Source organism: Pararge aegeria, chromosome 22 (genome assembly GCF_905163445.1).
Source record: "Pararge aegeria chromosome 22, ilParAegt1.1, whole genome shotgun sequence".
NCBI lineage: Eukaryota > Metazoa > Arthropoda > Insecta > Lepidoptera > Nymphalidae > Pararge > Pararge aegeria.
Window position 1 is genome coordinate 4,129,992 of NC_053201.1, and position 15,220 is coordinate 4,145,211.

Genomic DNA, 15,220 nt, shown 5'->3' on the forward strand with positions numbered 1-15,220 from the left:
AGTAAACCAGTCTTGCTGTTTCTATTATTATTATAAAACAAATTTCATAAACTAGCTACTGTAGAAAACTGTACATTTTTTGATAGAAAACGATACTGACCTAAAAATAAAACCAGAACGTTAAAATTTCATACTTTCATCAAAAACTGTTATGCATCACTTCGCCGATCTCTACGAAATAAACAAGCGAGTTATATTTTAAATCTTAGTTATATTTATGGAATTCCAAACTATTTTTACTAGGGATGCACAAGTCGAATATCGATACCATGGATGATAGAACTGGGGTATTAATATATTTTTGTAAGTTCATTAATTACTACTGGTTGCGTTCTTAGTTCTTCTCTCTTCTTCTTAGTCAATCAATCAATCACTTCTCTTCTCTGAGTTTAATCCCAGCACGCACCTCTAACATTTCTAAGTTATGTACATTTTAAGTAATTAAAATATCACTTGCTCCAACGGTGAAGGAAACATCGTGAGGAAATCTGCATGCCTGAGAGTTCTACATAATGTTCTCAAATGTGTGTAGAGCCCACAAATCCGCACTGAGCCAGCGTGGTGGACTACGTCCTTGGCCACTTCTCATTGTGGGAGCAGGCCCATGCTCTTCAGTGCTCTGAGTTGATGTGATGATGATCGAATATAAACCTGATATTGAAACCGACTATTAATATATAAAAAGAAGTACCGATCGATATCGATACTTTGGAGTAAGTGAAACCCTAGCTGCTACCACCATGTTACCTTTCAACCTTCAATCAGGTTTACGTTATCAAGATATGTTTTAATACAAACGCGTGAAGCAATAAAGTATTGTAACATAATAAACAAGGCCTTAAATTACGATTATGTTTTAATGAGCACATTTAAGTTTCCATTTCGATTTCATCGGCATTCCTCGTAATGCCGGACGAAATGCTCGAAATACAGATAAATGGAATAACAGAGAGTGCCTGTTTGAAATTTTAAAAGTACATTTTACACTATCTGAAATGTGTTATTAATATTCATATTTCAGACAGTTTGCACCCCACTCGTGCCATCTTCCTGCTTGCTGAAAAAGAACATGCTAATAGTTTAATAGCTGTAATGCATAAAGCCTAAAAAAGCTTACATTAGGTGTTAATTTTAATTAGTTTAGAAATAAAATCATGCTATTTTTCAAGTGCGTAGATCATGTGTTTATTCCTATCATATCGCTTCATAACGAGTGTATAATATTGAACGCAAACACCAATACAACTCTGGGCATTTTTATTTGCTCAAAAAAATATCTTAGAAAGTAGTGTACAAAATTCCTTTCATTGATTAATGTTACCAGATCATCTGTTTAATCACTTAATCACTTTTCTGTAGTCTGGTCTGGTGGACAAAGACTAATCGCTAAAAAAATTTACGTTCCGGTACGCTGTCGCGTAGATACCCATTAAAGGTACGGGTTTAATAAAACCATTGCATACATTTAAAAAATGTGTAAAAACGCATCTAGTACAGCGAGGTTACTATACATTTGATGAATTCCTCAATGATAAGGTAGATTGGAAGCAGCCAGCCTCGCTCTCATCTCCCGCAAGATAGAAAAATGATTGTAAATGTTGATGTTGTAAAAGAGCAACTACTGAGTTTCTTGCCGGCTCTTCTCGGTAGAATCTGCTTTCCGAACCAGTGGTAGAGTCACTACAAACATACATACTTGACGTTTCAAAAGTGCTTATAAATTAGGCCTACTTGAAATAAATGAATTTGAAATTGAATTTAAAAGCGCAATACCCCTAACAGGTTAGCCGGCTAACATCTTAAACTGCAACAACTCTTACCAGCATTTGAGATTGCAGTGAAGGGTTAACTTTTACAGGACTAACAAAAAAAAGTCTAATACTCCATATGTCCACGCTGCCTCTGTCCAAAATCCTCCAGAAGTCTACATCGATCGTCATAACACCGTGTTATCAACACTTGAACTGACATATCAAAGGCGGGCTAAAAATACCCAGCTCCCCACTCAAATCGGGCTATTCACGGCCGATAGTACCGTAAATACGTCTATGATTTCATTTCCAATGTTTATCTAGTATTGTATACTGGTTCTTGCTCGCAACTTCGCTCCTCCTGTGATGAGAAATTCTTTACAAGAGTGATAACATTCTCTATAAAATGCCTCGAGAGATTCATATCTCTTTTATCAATATATCTGCAAACAATAAAAATCGTGTTAGTTATTTATATATACTAGACTATTTCAAAAAATGATACAAAATTTAGTCCAATTTAACAAAACTCCATTTCTAAGGAATCCAAAGAAATGTAACTAGATGGCCGATTATTTACAAATCAAAGTTAACTGTCAGATGGTGATAACAAAAAAAACCCGGCTAAACTTACGATTTCAAGGATATCAAAAGAACACCGGGAAACCGTAAATGTAACTAGATGGCGCATTCCTCACAAATCGCAGTTTACTGTCAAATAGTAGGCTCTTAGACCAGAGCGAGTTTGGAACCGCTCTATATTTGCTTTTAAGTTAACGAATGTTGTTATCACCATCACCATCCCAATAATGTTAATAATATATGTATGAACATAAGTGCATATGTGCCTGTGCATAAATAAAACCTTTTCGAATTTGAATTTACTTCCACGTGATCAAATAAGTAATTTCTTACCCAATTAAGAAACCTATGTGGCCCGGCGAATATATGATGGTTTTTTGTACATCTTCCAATAGTCTGTACTAAGTAATTTTTCATTGCGAAGTTAACATCCTACAGCTAAGGATGCCTGTTCGAGTAAATCCTTCCGAAAGAGCGTGTTTCGAAGTTAATACACCTTGTTGTTACAAATATTAAAACTGAACTTCATGGTCCACTTACTAAGTATTGATAAATTACTTTGTGACATAAGACAATTTGTGAAGATATTAAATAAATAAAATAAATAAATATACTACGACAATACACACATCGCCATCTAGTCCCAAAGTAAGCGTAGCTTGTGCTATGGGTACTGAGATAACTGATGAATAATTTATATGAATAATATACATAAATACTTATAGTATATAGATAAACACCCAGACAATGAAAAACATTCATGTTCATAACACAAATATTGTCCAGTTGTGGGAATCGAACCCACCGCCTTGGACGTAGAAAACAGGGTTGCTGCCCACTGCGCCAATCGGCCGTCAAATGTTTAATATGAGAACGATTCCTGTTAATCACGGATTTTAATATAATTGGGCACATTGGGTAGACCATAATATGATGGTCTAGCTGATGCTTGCGTCTTAATATGCTATTCAAATAAAAATTAAAAAAATATATTAAATGTGATTCTAGCATTTTAGTATGTAAGACCAATTTCCAGGTTTTAAATTAAAAATAACCAGATTCCCTTCTTTCTTACCTACTCGAAAGGGAGGGATATCAAATTGAAAATCCTTTCTAAATTTATTAACAACAATGTTCCTTAAATTTGACATTTTTAAAGATTCTTTATACCTACGGATGAAAATAATTGTGTAAAAATATCGGCTAGAAATTTTAGTGAGTAGATCTTTTGATTGTACCTATTAATAAATCTTAAATTTATTGAATATCAACAATATTAATGAATTTTAAGTATCATATTAATACCAGCGACTCGTAAAGGAATTCTTTGTAGGACGCGCACACGGCAACAAATGGCGTTTCAAATAGAAATCTCTGCTTTTATACCCTTTTTAGAAATGTGTTTACCGGAGCGGGTAATAAGTAGACAAGCAATCTTATTATTCTGTAAAACTCGCAGGAATACAGGGGAGGTTGGGGAGAAAAGGAACTACAACTCTTTGCTTTTAATTGGAGAATTTTATTTTTTGTTTTCATTACCTAATTAATCTCTAGAACATACAGTTTTGTAATGTCATAACGTCGCGTCGGCGAAGATTTAAAATCTTTGCAAACGCCACCTGCCGCTTATCACTACAGTGACTTAAGCATGACTTACGCCGTCATTATTGTGTCGTTACGGTGGGCAGCTTCTTTGCTTTATGTAGTTTCCCTACAGTATTTTACATTAGCAGCAAATCACACACATCGATACAGAGTGGTGGATGTATAATACACTAATCATATTTCTTTTCTATGGTAAATAGCTTATTCACATGAATAGAATATTAATAATTCTGATGTCAGTATGCCAGGCATATTTAAAAACCAGTAGTTAGGTAGAGTATAACTAAGTTTAACTCTACCATAACGAAATGCAAAATCTCGTATGCACTTGATCTAAATATGTAGTTAAACTACTTACATTATATTACTTTGATGTGATATCTAAAGCTTCGTGAGGTTAAATAAAATATTTTTTTTTCTGTTACGTGTGAATTACTGTCAAGTGTTAGTATCATTGATCAGACACGAAAATATGTAATATATCTTAGATACGTATTTCGAGGCGTATCGACTCTGTTGCAAAGGTTTTTGTTGTGATTTGAATGCAGTTCTAATTTGTAGAGAAATTTAGGTGTTACATGATTTATCTTCATAATTGTTGGTACGTACCTACATAAATAAACTTAAAAAAATTGTATTAAATAATATACCATTTCACCCGAACCTCCCCGCTCAGTTGCTCCCGTTCCGTAATCAAGAAAACTGGACACACCCGTCACCCACAGTTAAGGTAACGCTACACTACGCTATTATTTTTAATTCAATATTTTCTGAACTTATTATCTTAATCTCAATTCCTAATTATTATTCTCTTTGTTCGATCATATTAATAAGCTTATAAACTAGCCTATATTTAAAAATACCATAAATTATATAGGCGCTTGGGCCAATATAATTCTTCGTATCATATAAGGCATACTGATACATAGCTCAACTTGCCTAATCGCTGACCAAAAAGGCAGTTTTATATAACTACTGCTTTTCCCTATACCTTCTGCTTGAATAATAATGACATGACATTTTGCTTAGTCTGATGTGCTCTATTAACATATCTCCATCTGTGATAGACTGGTTTCGGAGTTACCTCTATGGTCGTCGACAACGCATTCGCTTGGATGAGTCTATGTCTTCTTGGTGTGATGTTACGGCCGGGGTACCTCAGGGTGGCGTGTTATCTCCCTTACTCTTTGCTATATTCATCAATTCCATTACTCAAAATATATCTTCTCTCTACCACATGTATGCAGATGATATCCAAATTTATCGCCACTCAAGCATTGAAAATCTTGGTTCTGCTGTCTCTGCTATAAATTTGGATCTTGGGGTTATTTATGAGTGGAGCAAGCAATATGGTCTAAAAGTTAATCCTGTGAAGTCTAAATCAATCATCATTGGCAGCCCTGGAATGATTTCCAAAGTTGATGGACGTAACTTATGGCCTATTCTATATAACGGTGTAGGTATACCTTTTTGTGCTACCGTTAAAGACCTTGGCTTATATTTAGATCAGGATTTGTCTTGGTCCACACATATAAAAGAAATGAGTAGACGTATGTTTGCCACCATGGGCTCGCTGCGACGCCTAAGATCTATTCTCCCAATCCCGACTAAAGTTATGTTGGCACATTCCCTCCTTCTATCTATTCTTGACTATGCGGACGCAAGCTATCTTAATTTGACTGAGGACCAGCTTAACAAACTTGAGCGTCTCCAAAATCTTGCTATTCGGTTCATATTTGGCCTACGCAAGTATGACCACGTATCTGAATTTCGACAAAAGCTCAAGTGGCTCCCTATTCGCCGTCGCCGAGATATGCATGTCCTTTCACTTCTGTACTGTGTGTTATTTAATCCTAAAACACCTTCGTACTTGAAGGAAAAATTTGATTTTGTAGGATTGCCTGCTGATTTAAGATCATGTCGTATGCTGACACTTCACATGCCTTTTCACAAGACGAAGTTCTATAAACTCTCGTTTACAGTGCAAGCTATTGAGTTGTGGAATGCGCTCCCACTAAATATACGTGAGGCAAAATCGCTTGAAACATTTAAAAACGCGGTGAAAGCATATTATCTTGCACTATAATGACGACATTTATTATACCTTGATTATGTTTATTTTTATTATCTATATGTTCATATATGTGTATGATTGAGTATATATTAGTTTATTATTTTATATTTATTTATTATATTTTTCTTATTTGTGCAATTTTGTTTATGTATTTGTATTTAGCTATTTGAATGTACGTTTATAATAATTTTACACCACCTGTCCGCTCTCTCTCATCTTGTCCTAATCCAAAGGTTGCCTGGCAGAGATCGCTACTTAGCGATAAGGCCGCCTTTTGTATTCTACTTCTGTCTTTGTATTTCTTTTGTTTTTTTTTATTTTCCTAACTTCATTGTGGTGTACAAATAAAGAGTTAAATAATAATAATAATAATAATAATAATACTGAATAAAGATAACTTGAAATATGTTTGTGATGCCAAATATAAAATATTCATTGAATGTGTATATCTAGATACGGAATTGACCGCTGACCATTCAAAAACAAAATATATTAAGGGCTACCAATGTTTGTGGCTTACCTATTCATTTTTTCAATAAAATTAATTATAAGTTACACAAACATGATATTGTATACTGCACAATCGTGAAAATGACTTCATCATAATCACCACGCTGCAAGACATATGTAGTAGTAGCACAGAGTGCGCTGCTGCCCGTCCTCCGTTATATTCCTTTGGTTGTATCGGACGACACCCGTGGAAAGAGGAGAGTGTGATGAAAACAGTTTTCTGACAGACTCGACACAAAAAGGCCATTGTGAATGGCTAAACTGGACAGCTGGACTAAAGGCAGGATCAAACGGGATAGTTTGCAACAATCAACACGCTGCTGGGCAAATGGGTGATTGCAGTAGACTGTAGTAGTTGCACAGAAGACGCTGCTGCCCGTTCTCCTCTATTTTATTTTAGTCGCCTCGTACGGCAGCCGCGATAAAGAAAGGAGTGGTGATTACTATATTCTAACCTGCCGTAACCACATATTGGTTTCAAGGAAATTCTGACCATCTCAACTCTACATTCAGTGTTATTATCCACCAAATTAATACCTAATTAATTATTTTCGTTAATATTATTCAATACAGTTATATCTTACTCTTCAAAGGCCATCCCACTTTAGGTAGGGTCGGCTCTCCTAATTTTCTGGCGCCAAGACAATCTGTCATGGGTTATCGCTCGTCCTCTACCTCTCTTATGTTCGCGTAGTAGCAATGCTTTCTTTATTATACTTATACAGAGTTATATAACTATTTCAAATGAAAACATGGTGTAAATATTAAGTCAATGATTGGATGCATGTTAAATGCGTCAGTCAAATCTTTCTGTATTTAAATGTATGTATTTAGATTCTAACCCTTATTAATTTTTCATGTGAAACATCTATAGGTGGAGGGTAAACCTGATTTTTCTCGTAGCGATAGCTGTATGATAAAGTTGTCACCTTTTTAAAGAAATTTTTGAATTAAAACATTTTGTATATGAAGAAAATAAATGTATATTAAATAAACAGTAATAATTTTTTGGAGAAAATACGTAATATTGTATTTTTATCACGTCATATTTAGTTCCTGTCATAATTTGTATTTTGTCTATTACTTGTACAAAATAATTTCGATGTTTCACATCTGCCAGGCGTCCCGTGACGGCTCAGAATTTTTTTTTTGGTGGTATTTTAGCATCCCATTAACAAAGTAATAGCAAAAGTTTCAGATGTATTATAATCATCGTCAGTTATTAATATTCTACAGCTAGGCATAGTTCTCCCCTCTCATAGGTGAAAGGGTCTCATTCTAGAACTTAGACTCACCGATCTCAAAAAAATTAGTACATCTCTTGTTAGAAATCACACATGTAATCAGATCTTAAATTAAAGAAAATACGGTACAAAACTTACCCTTACTGGAAGTCCAAAGCAATAGCCAGTGAGCATTGTTTAATTTAATAACGGTCGCAACTCCCAACTGAATTAGTAGTAAACGAGAAATAAAATAAATAAAATAAATAAAAGAATTGTTTTCCAACCCTGGGGAAACTCCGCCTACGATGGTTTCCTTTATAAAAGCTGCGGCATTATTTTTGATTTTCACATACGTCTGAATCAGCGTGAAGTTACCACCGTCTAAGAGTTTGTTTATTATTTCTTGGTGTTAGCAATGATGGTCATTTAGTGCCCAACAAAGTAATGTAAGTATCACTTCTTCCTATACTTTTGGTTTATATTCGTTCGTTTTTTTTTCCAAAATAAGTGAAATTAATACCTAAATTTTATAATATATTATTTTAATTACAATAGCTTCAAATGTAAAGAAAAAAAATGCAAACGATACAATCAAGAGTTAACTTTTCGCCATCATCATATCAACCCATTTATGACCCATGGGTTAATGAGTCCACCACGCCGGCCCAGTGCGGATTGGTGGACTTCACATACCTTTGAGAACGTTATGTAGCAGGCATACAAGTTTCCTCAAGATGTTTTCCTTCGCCGTTAAAGCAAGGGATATTTGAATCAACTTAACCTTAACTCTAGAGTTTACTTTAAGTGTAATATAATATAAAACAAAAAAAATTTGAACCATTCTTAAAAGTAAGAAAGTTTAGTTTGCTGATGACAATGTTTAATAAATAAAATTAAATAAATCTTTTAACAGGTAATATGATCTGCGTAATTCATTTATTTCAAGAAGAGTTTGTATAAGAACTTTTTAAACGTTAAGTCTGTCTGCATATAGTGATGCAGTACTACTGATTTGGAAGGTGGATTCTACCGAGAATCCAGCAAGAAACTTTTCACAAGAACAAGAACTTTCTTTTCAAACATCAACATTTTTAAATTTCATAATCTTTATTCCGTCTAGAGAAATATAAAAGCGGAACGGTCTATAAGCAATTCCTAATGATAATCAGAAAATCATTGATAATCCTAATGATAATTAGTTTTAATACATTGGAACAAATTTCCGCAGTTTTCGTTGTATGTATACTAAATAACAACCATAGCGAAGAAATTACTCACTTACGGTACAAACTTTTGTGAAACCTATTTAAAAAGCTCCTGTACTTATTATATAAATTATTTTGCAGATATAAAAACATGAGAAGAAATAACCTTTTACTATTAACACTTCTGCTAATATCAGATGATGTTTTTGGAAAAAATGAAAATAAAACTATAAAACAGATAAAATCTGGTAGCAAAAATAATAGTATCAGTAAATATAAAGTTAACATTGCACGCATAAAAAGGTCTTTCGATGATGTTGCTGGGAGGGTATTAATATCTGGTAGAGATAATATAATTGATGATACTAATCAATATGATTACTTAGATGGAAGAGCAAATAATTTAAAATTGAAAGAAACTATTGACAAAGATTCGCCATTTTGGGGAAACAGAGGTCGACGAGAAAGCACTTCCTATGAAACGGTGCAATTGCCAATTCCCAGGCTTGAAGATAATAAAAATTTATATAGAGTGTTAAACATTGATAAAATAAAAGAAGAAAGATTACCATTTTGGAGCAATCGAGGAAGGCGTGATTCTGGTGAGTCTGAATATGATGATCCACCTGAAGATTTATTTTGGGCAAATAGGGGAAGAAGACAAGACGATGATCCATTTTGGGGTACAAGAGGTAGAAGGCAAGATGATGAATCTCCTTTCTGGGGTAATAGAGGTAAACGGGAAAAACTCGTTTTACCATTAACGAGTAGCAAAGATGGTTTTGATGATGATGAACCTTTCTGGGGCAACCGTGGCAGACGACAGGATGAGGAACCCTTTTGGGGTAATAGGGGAAGAAGGGAACCATTAGAATATTTTGGGGATCAAGGAAAGGATAAAGCTAAATCTCTTAACTTGTACAAAGATATCACAAAAAATGGGCCGAAAGATTCAATTATTAACGCTATTAATGATTTTAAAATTAACGATGGTGATTTCGAAAGAAATAAGAAAGAGGAAGTTCATGCACCATTTTGGATGAATAGAGGTAGAGATAGCAAAATTAAATCTTTATTCAATGGCGTAACCAGAAATCCTATTCGATATAATCCTAATACCTCAAACAAATATTCAACTAACGAACTGCATTCAAAAACATTTCAGCAGAATACTGTCCATGATGATAGAATCTATGCTGAAGAGCCTCATTATATTATAGTAGAACGTAGCAGTCGTTCATCGGCTGAAGATGATCCATTTTTTATTTCAAGAGGTAAGAAATTTAGTGAATCTGATATTGCAAAGGCAGTTAGGGGTAGACGAGGTGCTCTCGAAGATATAGTCAAATCTGTACGCAATGATCCATATTACATTGCTAGAGGTAAAAGAGACTATATAAAAGTTGGAAAGTCAAACGTAACACAAAGCCAATTTCTTAAAACAAGAGATCTTATTTGTGCTACTGTTGAATTATTAATGATGAAGTATTCAAATGGGGATAAAGTTAAAAGAGAAGCTATTGATAATGACAGAGATAGAAGAACAATTTTGAAAAAACTGGCCTTACAGTTACAAATGGATCCATATTTCGTTAGTAGAGGGAAAAAGGATGGTGGAAATAATATCAACTCGGATACGTTGAAGAAGTTTATTAATAAAGTGATTGTTTTATGCAATTAGATTGAGATACAAGCAATTTAAAGGTGGTCAAAAATATCTCAAATAATAATGATCCAGCCAAGCAAACTTCTTCACTCAGGTATTAAGATAATGTAAGGCTGTATTTGTTGACTATCTGAAATTTGCTATATAAGCTGGACATAACCTGTATAACTCAACCTGAAATACCGATGTAATATGAAGAAAATTATAAACCCTATAAAGGTGTGTAATACTTTAAAAGGCTAGGCTGCAATTATCATATACTAAGAAAATTAAAGATTCATTTTATTATAGACTTTTATTCATTACGAGCTTCTGTAGTAAATTATTGATGAAAAAAAACTGTGTTTAATTTTATCTGATCGCATTTTAAGTTGGGTTTACATTACGAAAATAGTGGCATACAATTAGTTTTGTGACTATAATTTCACATCCGAGGCGATTCTGTTGGATGCAATATTGTTTATTATTGATAGTTTAGTATTGTATAATGGCACTAAAGCCGTGTTGTATCCGTGTAATGCCTCCCCGCGACCTCAGCGATATTGGCGCTGCTCGCGGAGTATTAGTGTAACAACGATCTTTTTTCTCTTCGGAGAACTAGATGGCGCAACTTGCACATTAGCTCGCGCTACCTAAATTCGTTTGAGAATTCTGTAAAGCGAACTTCATGAATAATTTTATATACGAGTCTACAAGAACTTCATTTACTTTTTCGTACATACCGCCAACCTTCTGTAGAGGAGAAAATAAAAAGACACTTTAGTGCAATTTCTTTTAATTCATCTGTATAGCATCATTCCTACAGACACCTACTTCGTTCACATATATATTTAAATACAATTTAAAATTTTGCTCGGAGTGTAAATTTTTTTTGTTCAGTAGGTAACATAAAAAAAGAAATTATCTCGTTTTGAGCAAAAATTTCCTCGACTCTGTATAATAAAAAGCTTCACATTGACTATATACCTTATCATAATTAGGTACATACATACATACATAATATATAGTAAGAGATCTAATGAGAACTATTATTTCACATCTATAGTGAACACAGAGAAAATACTATAGTCCTATTACTTTTCAGTTTACTTTGTCTACAATTTTAAATTCTCCAAAAATGGAGCGATAATTCGTACAGTAGTAATACAAATAAATTAAGTTAGAATCTAGAGATAATTATTTATAGGTTTATATGAACAGCGAGAAAATACCATAGTTTCATTATTTTTTTATTCCGCTGTATCTATATTTTTCCAAAAATGGAAACACGATTTGTACGTTATCATACAAATACATGACGGCAACATAGTATCTAAAGAGAATCGTTCAAAAGTATATCTATTACATTAAAGAGGCGCTCATAAACGGGCTAGTATATTTTAGCATTATATTCTATTTTTAGCTAATTAAATACAATTTCTGCATTTCTGTGGCCACTAATTGGCAGTCTCTAGTACGCAATGACTACTTATATTTCTGCCGTAATGTGTACATTTTCTAACAGGTTGCCAACCGATAGTCACTATACAAAGCTCACGATTGAACAGTGACCTTTGTACACTAACTGGACAGCAAGTTTTACAGCAATTCGCAATATTATAGCCCGCTTACAAAACACTTTATTAGCAATTGTATTTCCATTACTCTAGAGTCAATATTGCCACGACTATTTTATATTATAGCAAAATATTTACGGACATTTTATATTGATATGATTAGATAGGTACACGTAATAAATTTCTCTAAAAACATACTTCTTTGTGATATAAAACGTAAATTACGTACTTTATAAAGCCCGTGTTTCTAAACGGTTGATCAACAAACTAGCTGTTAAAGTTGCAAAACGTTAATCATCGATTATACTAAATAACATTGCAAATGTCTACGTTTTCTAATCATTGCGGTCGGTATGGCACGAGTGCCCTGTAATGTGCATTGGTCATTATAAAATGTGCTGAAGCAAAGATAGAAGATTTTAATGCTCGCTTACTTTAACAGTGATCAAGCTTTTAGAAACAAAGGAAATGAGGCCGTTAATAATCCAATAAGTTAATGATACGTTTAGTAATACTGCACGATGTTAGAAGTTGCATAGGTATTGACTGACACACAATATAAATTTTCTTTTATAAATTGCTGATAATAATAATTTGGACATTTGATGCCCTAACTTAAACTTTAATTAATAATCTCAATATAAAAACGCTATCTATGCTAGAACGCGCAAACAATTTTATTAACCATCTTAAGCAGTTTTAAAATATTATATTATTAAGAATATCAACATTTTTTTTTGAAAAAAAAGCTGGAAATAAATTATTTACGAGTTCACTTAAGTATAGTCAACAGAAACTTGTCATAAAACGTTAGGCAGTTTAACAATCAAATAATCATCAAATAGTTTTTAGCAGACACATGCATTTTCTAAAACATTTAAGGCTATCAAAACAGATGCGAAACCTCAGTCGGATTAATCGCATTGATCTGCTCTTAATCACTTAGAACAGCTTTTCTAACTCTTCGTTTCTCTGCAAACTTCTGCAGTCATTTTATCATACTCAATAAATAGGTACATATCTTTAGGTACCACATGCATTCACAACTTCTTACACCCAGCTGTCAAATACCATCCGAAGTTCTGGAACTCCGCATCTGTGTGATGAAGCCTTTATATGACAATAATTTGAAGTTCAAAACTGAAACAAACTGTCTCAGTGTAGCATTAAAACCCCTGTAGGCCGTGAAATTCGTTCATACTCTCCAAAGCAGAAGGTGATTAGTCGAATCCTCTCTGCCAGCGTCTTCTGTCATAGATGAACTTCTGAAGTCCTCGTAACCATCGCCACCAGAGATAACCAGAGTTTCTTTATTGGACTGTGTGCTTTCTGTCTGCTTCTGTAGTTTCTCCGCGTTTGTAGATCGTCGACTCAAAGCTTTGGTTTTCAAGCTTTGTGTGGGTTTTGCTGTGGGTTTTTGTGGTGCGGGGTTTTCTACTATTGTCAGGAATCGCACATGACCCGTGTGTCCATAAGTGATACCTGAAAATACATAAGTTATTTTATTAGGTAAGGTGTTATTGATTTAATAGTGGAGATTGATGTGCAATGTGGATAAATTATGACTCAGCTATATCCGTTTAAATTTTATGGCAGGTCACCATCGAAACTATAATTTCAAACCGATATTTTTTTTAAATAATGTAGGTAACCTGTAAAAAAGTTCATCATTTGTGTCAGAATATAATATTGTGGCTTGGAATAGTACCCAGCGTTCCTTACGGAACTGGAGTGTGTACTTCTTGCAACTTACCACTCAATTGTGGAACAGTAAACGTGCCAGTGCGTGCATTAGGCGAGTTGTGTAGAGGGGCAGTCAGGAGCACTCCGGCGCTAGTCCCGACCCAGAGGGTATCACGATGAGCCAGTAAAGCCGTCACGCGGAGACATGCCGCCTTGTGCTGCCGGATTATGTCATCGCAACCTGGTACAAAAAGTTGTTTAGGAATGACTTTTTTAATTTAACTTGTATCTTACGATGTCACCGTTATAATTTGTAAAAGATATTATTTTTTAAGATCTTGAAAACTGGTTTTAGGTTTTACAAAGCTAATTTCCAAAGCACTTAAAATTAAAGTTACAGTTCGCATAAAAGTATCTAAGACATTAGATTGGGTTTTGGTAAAAATCAAGCAGATCAAACGATATTCATCCATAAAAATAATTTTGCCAAAGACACATTGCATGCACAAAACAACGAGATTCTATGGCAACGAAGAAGTCTCCAAAAATATGATGAAGTAAATATAAAACAAACAAATTGCATAAAGTAACCTGGATAGCAGCTTCATTTTTGTGCCTTTTGGAGTACAGACTTTGGGACCGTGGGGTCCGGAGGCAAGAGCCCCAAGAGCCCAAATCAAAGAATTATCGAAAAGGGTTATCGAGTCTACCGGTGATCCTAGAGCGGGCAGTTACCTTGGCCAACGAATTAGTTTGGCCATCAAAAGGGGCAATGCTGCCAGCATCTTAGGAACTGTGCCTCGCTGCGGTGGTTTCGAGGACGTTTTAGATTTTATTTAGTTTTAAATTGTTTATTTTAGGTTACATTTATAAAACAATTATTTTAAAGAATAAAGTAACTAAATCTATTTCCAAATCCATCCAAAACATCATTTTCATCATTATCAACTCTTTCAAGCCGAGAATATAAGCCACGGGTCTCTTTTTAGAATGAATGGAACATATAAATGAATTAGTTTAAATGCACATAGGTTATAGACTTTGGGCCTCAAAGGAAGGCTCAGAGTCTCTCAGCGGGCAATGGAGAGAGCTATGCTAGGAGTATCTCTACGGGATCAAATCAGAAATTAATTTATTTATTTTATTTATACACTTTATTTGTACACCAAACATGGACAAAAATAAACTAAAAAAGTAGGATACAAAGGGCGGCCTTATCGCTTGGTAGCGATCTCTTCCAGGCAACCTTAGGATTAGGAAAACCAAGGATATTCGTAGAAGAACCAGAGTTACGACATAGCTCAACGAGTCGCGAAGCTGAAGTGGCGATGGGCGGGGCACATAGTTCGGGGAAAGGATGTA

The 15,220-nt window shown here is 34.3% G+C and overlaps 2 protein-coding genes across 3 annotated transcripts in view; one reads left to right on the forward strand and one right to left on the reverse strand.

Moving 5' to 3' along the window:
- The first annotated feature begins 9,104 nt into the window (after positions 1-9,104).
- Positions 9,105-10,634, forward strand: LOC120633868. Its single transcript, XM_039904249.1, has one exon. The coding sequence runs from the start codon at positions 9,105-9,107 to the stop codon at positions 10,632-10,634; it is 1,530 nt and encodes a 509-aa protein (XP_039760183.1).
- A 749-nt stretch (positions 10,635-11,383) lies between these two features.
- LOC120633618 (rho guanine nucleotide exchange factor 17) overlaps positions 11,384-15,220 on the reverse strand; it is a 141,274-nt gene continuing 137,437 nt past the window's right edge. For both annotated transcript variants that reach the window (XM_039903868.1, XM_039903867.1), the window contains exons 19-20: positions 13,929-14,099; positions 11,384-13,657 (exon numbers count right to left, since the gene is read on the reverse strand). In XM_039903868.1, coding sequence (XP_039759802.1) covers positions 13,371-13,657; positions 13,929-14,099 — 458 coding nt within the window. In that variant the 3' untranslated portion in view covers positions 11,384-13,370. The remainder of the gene's footprint in view (positions 13,658-13,928; positions 14,100-15,220) is intronic.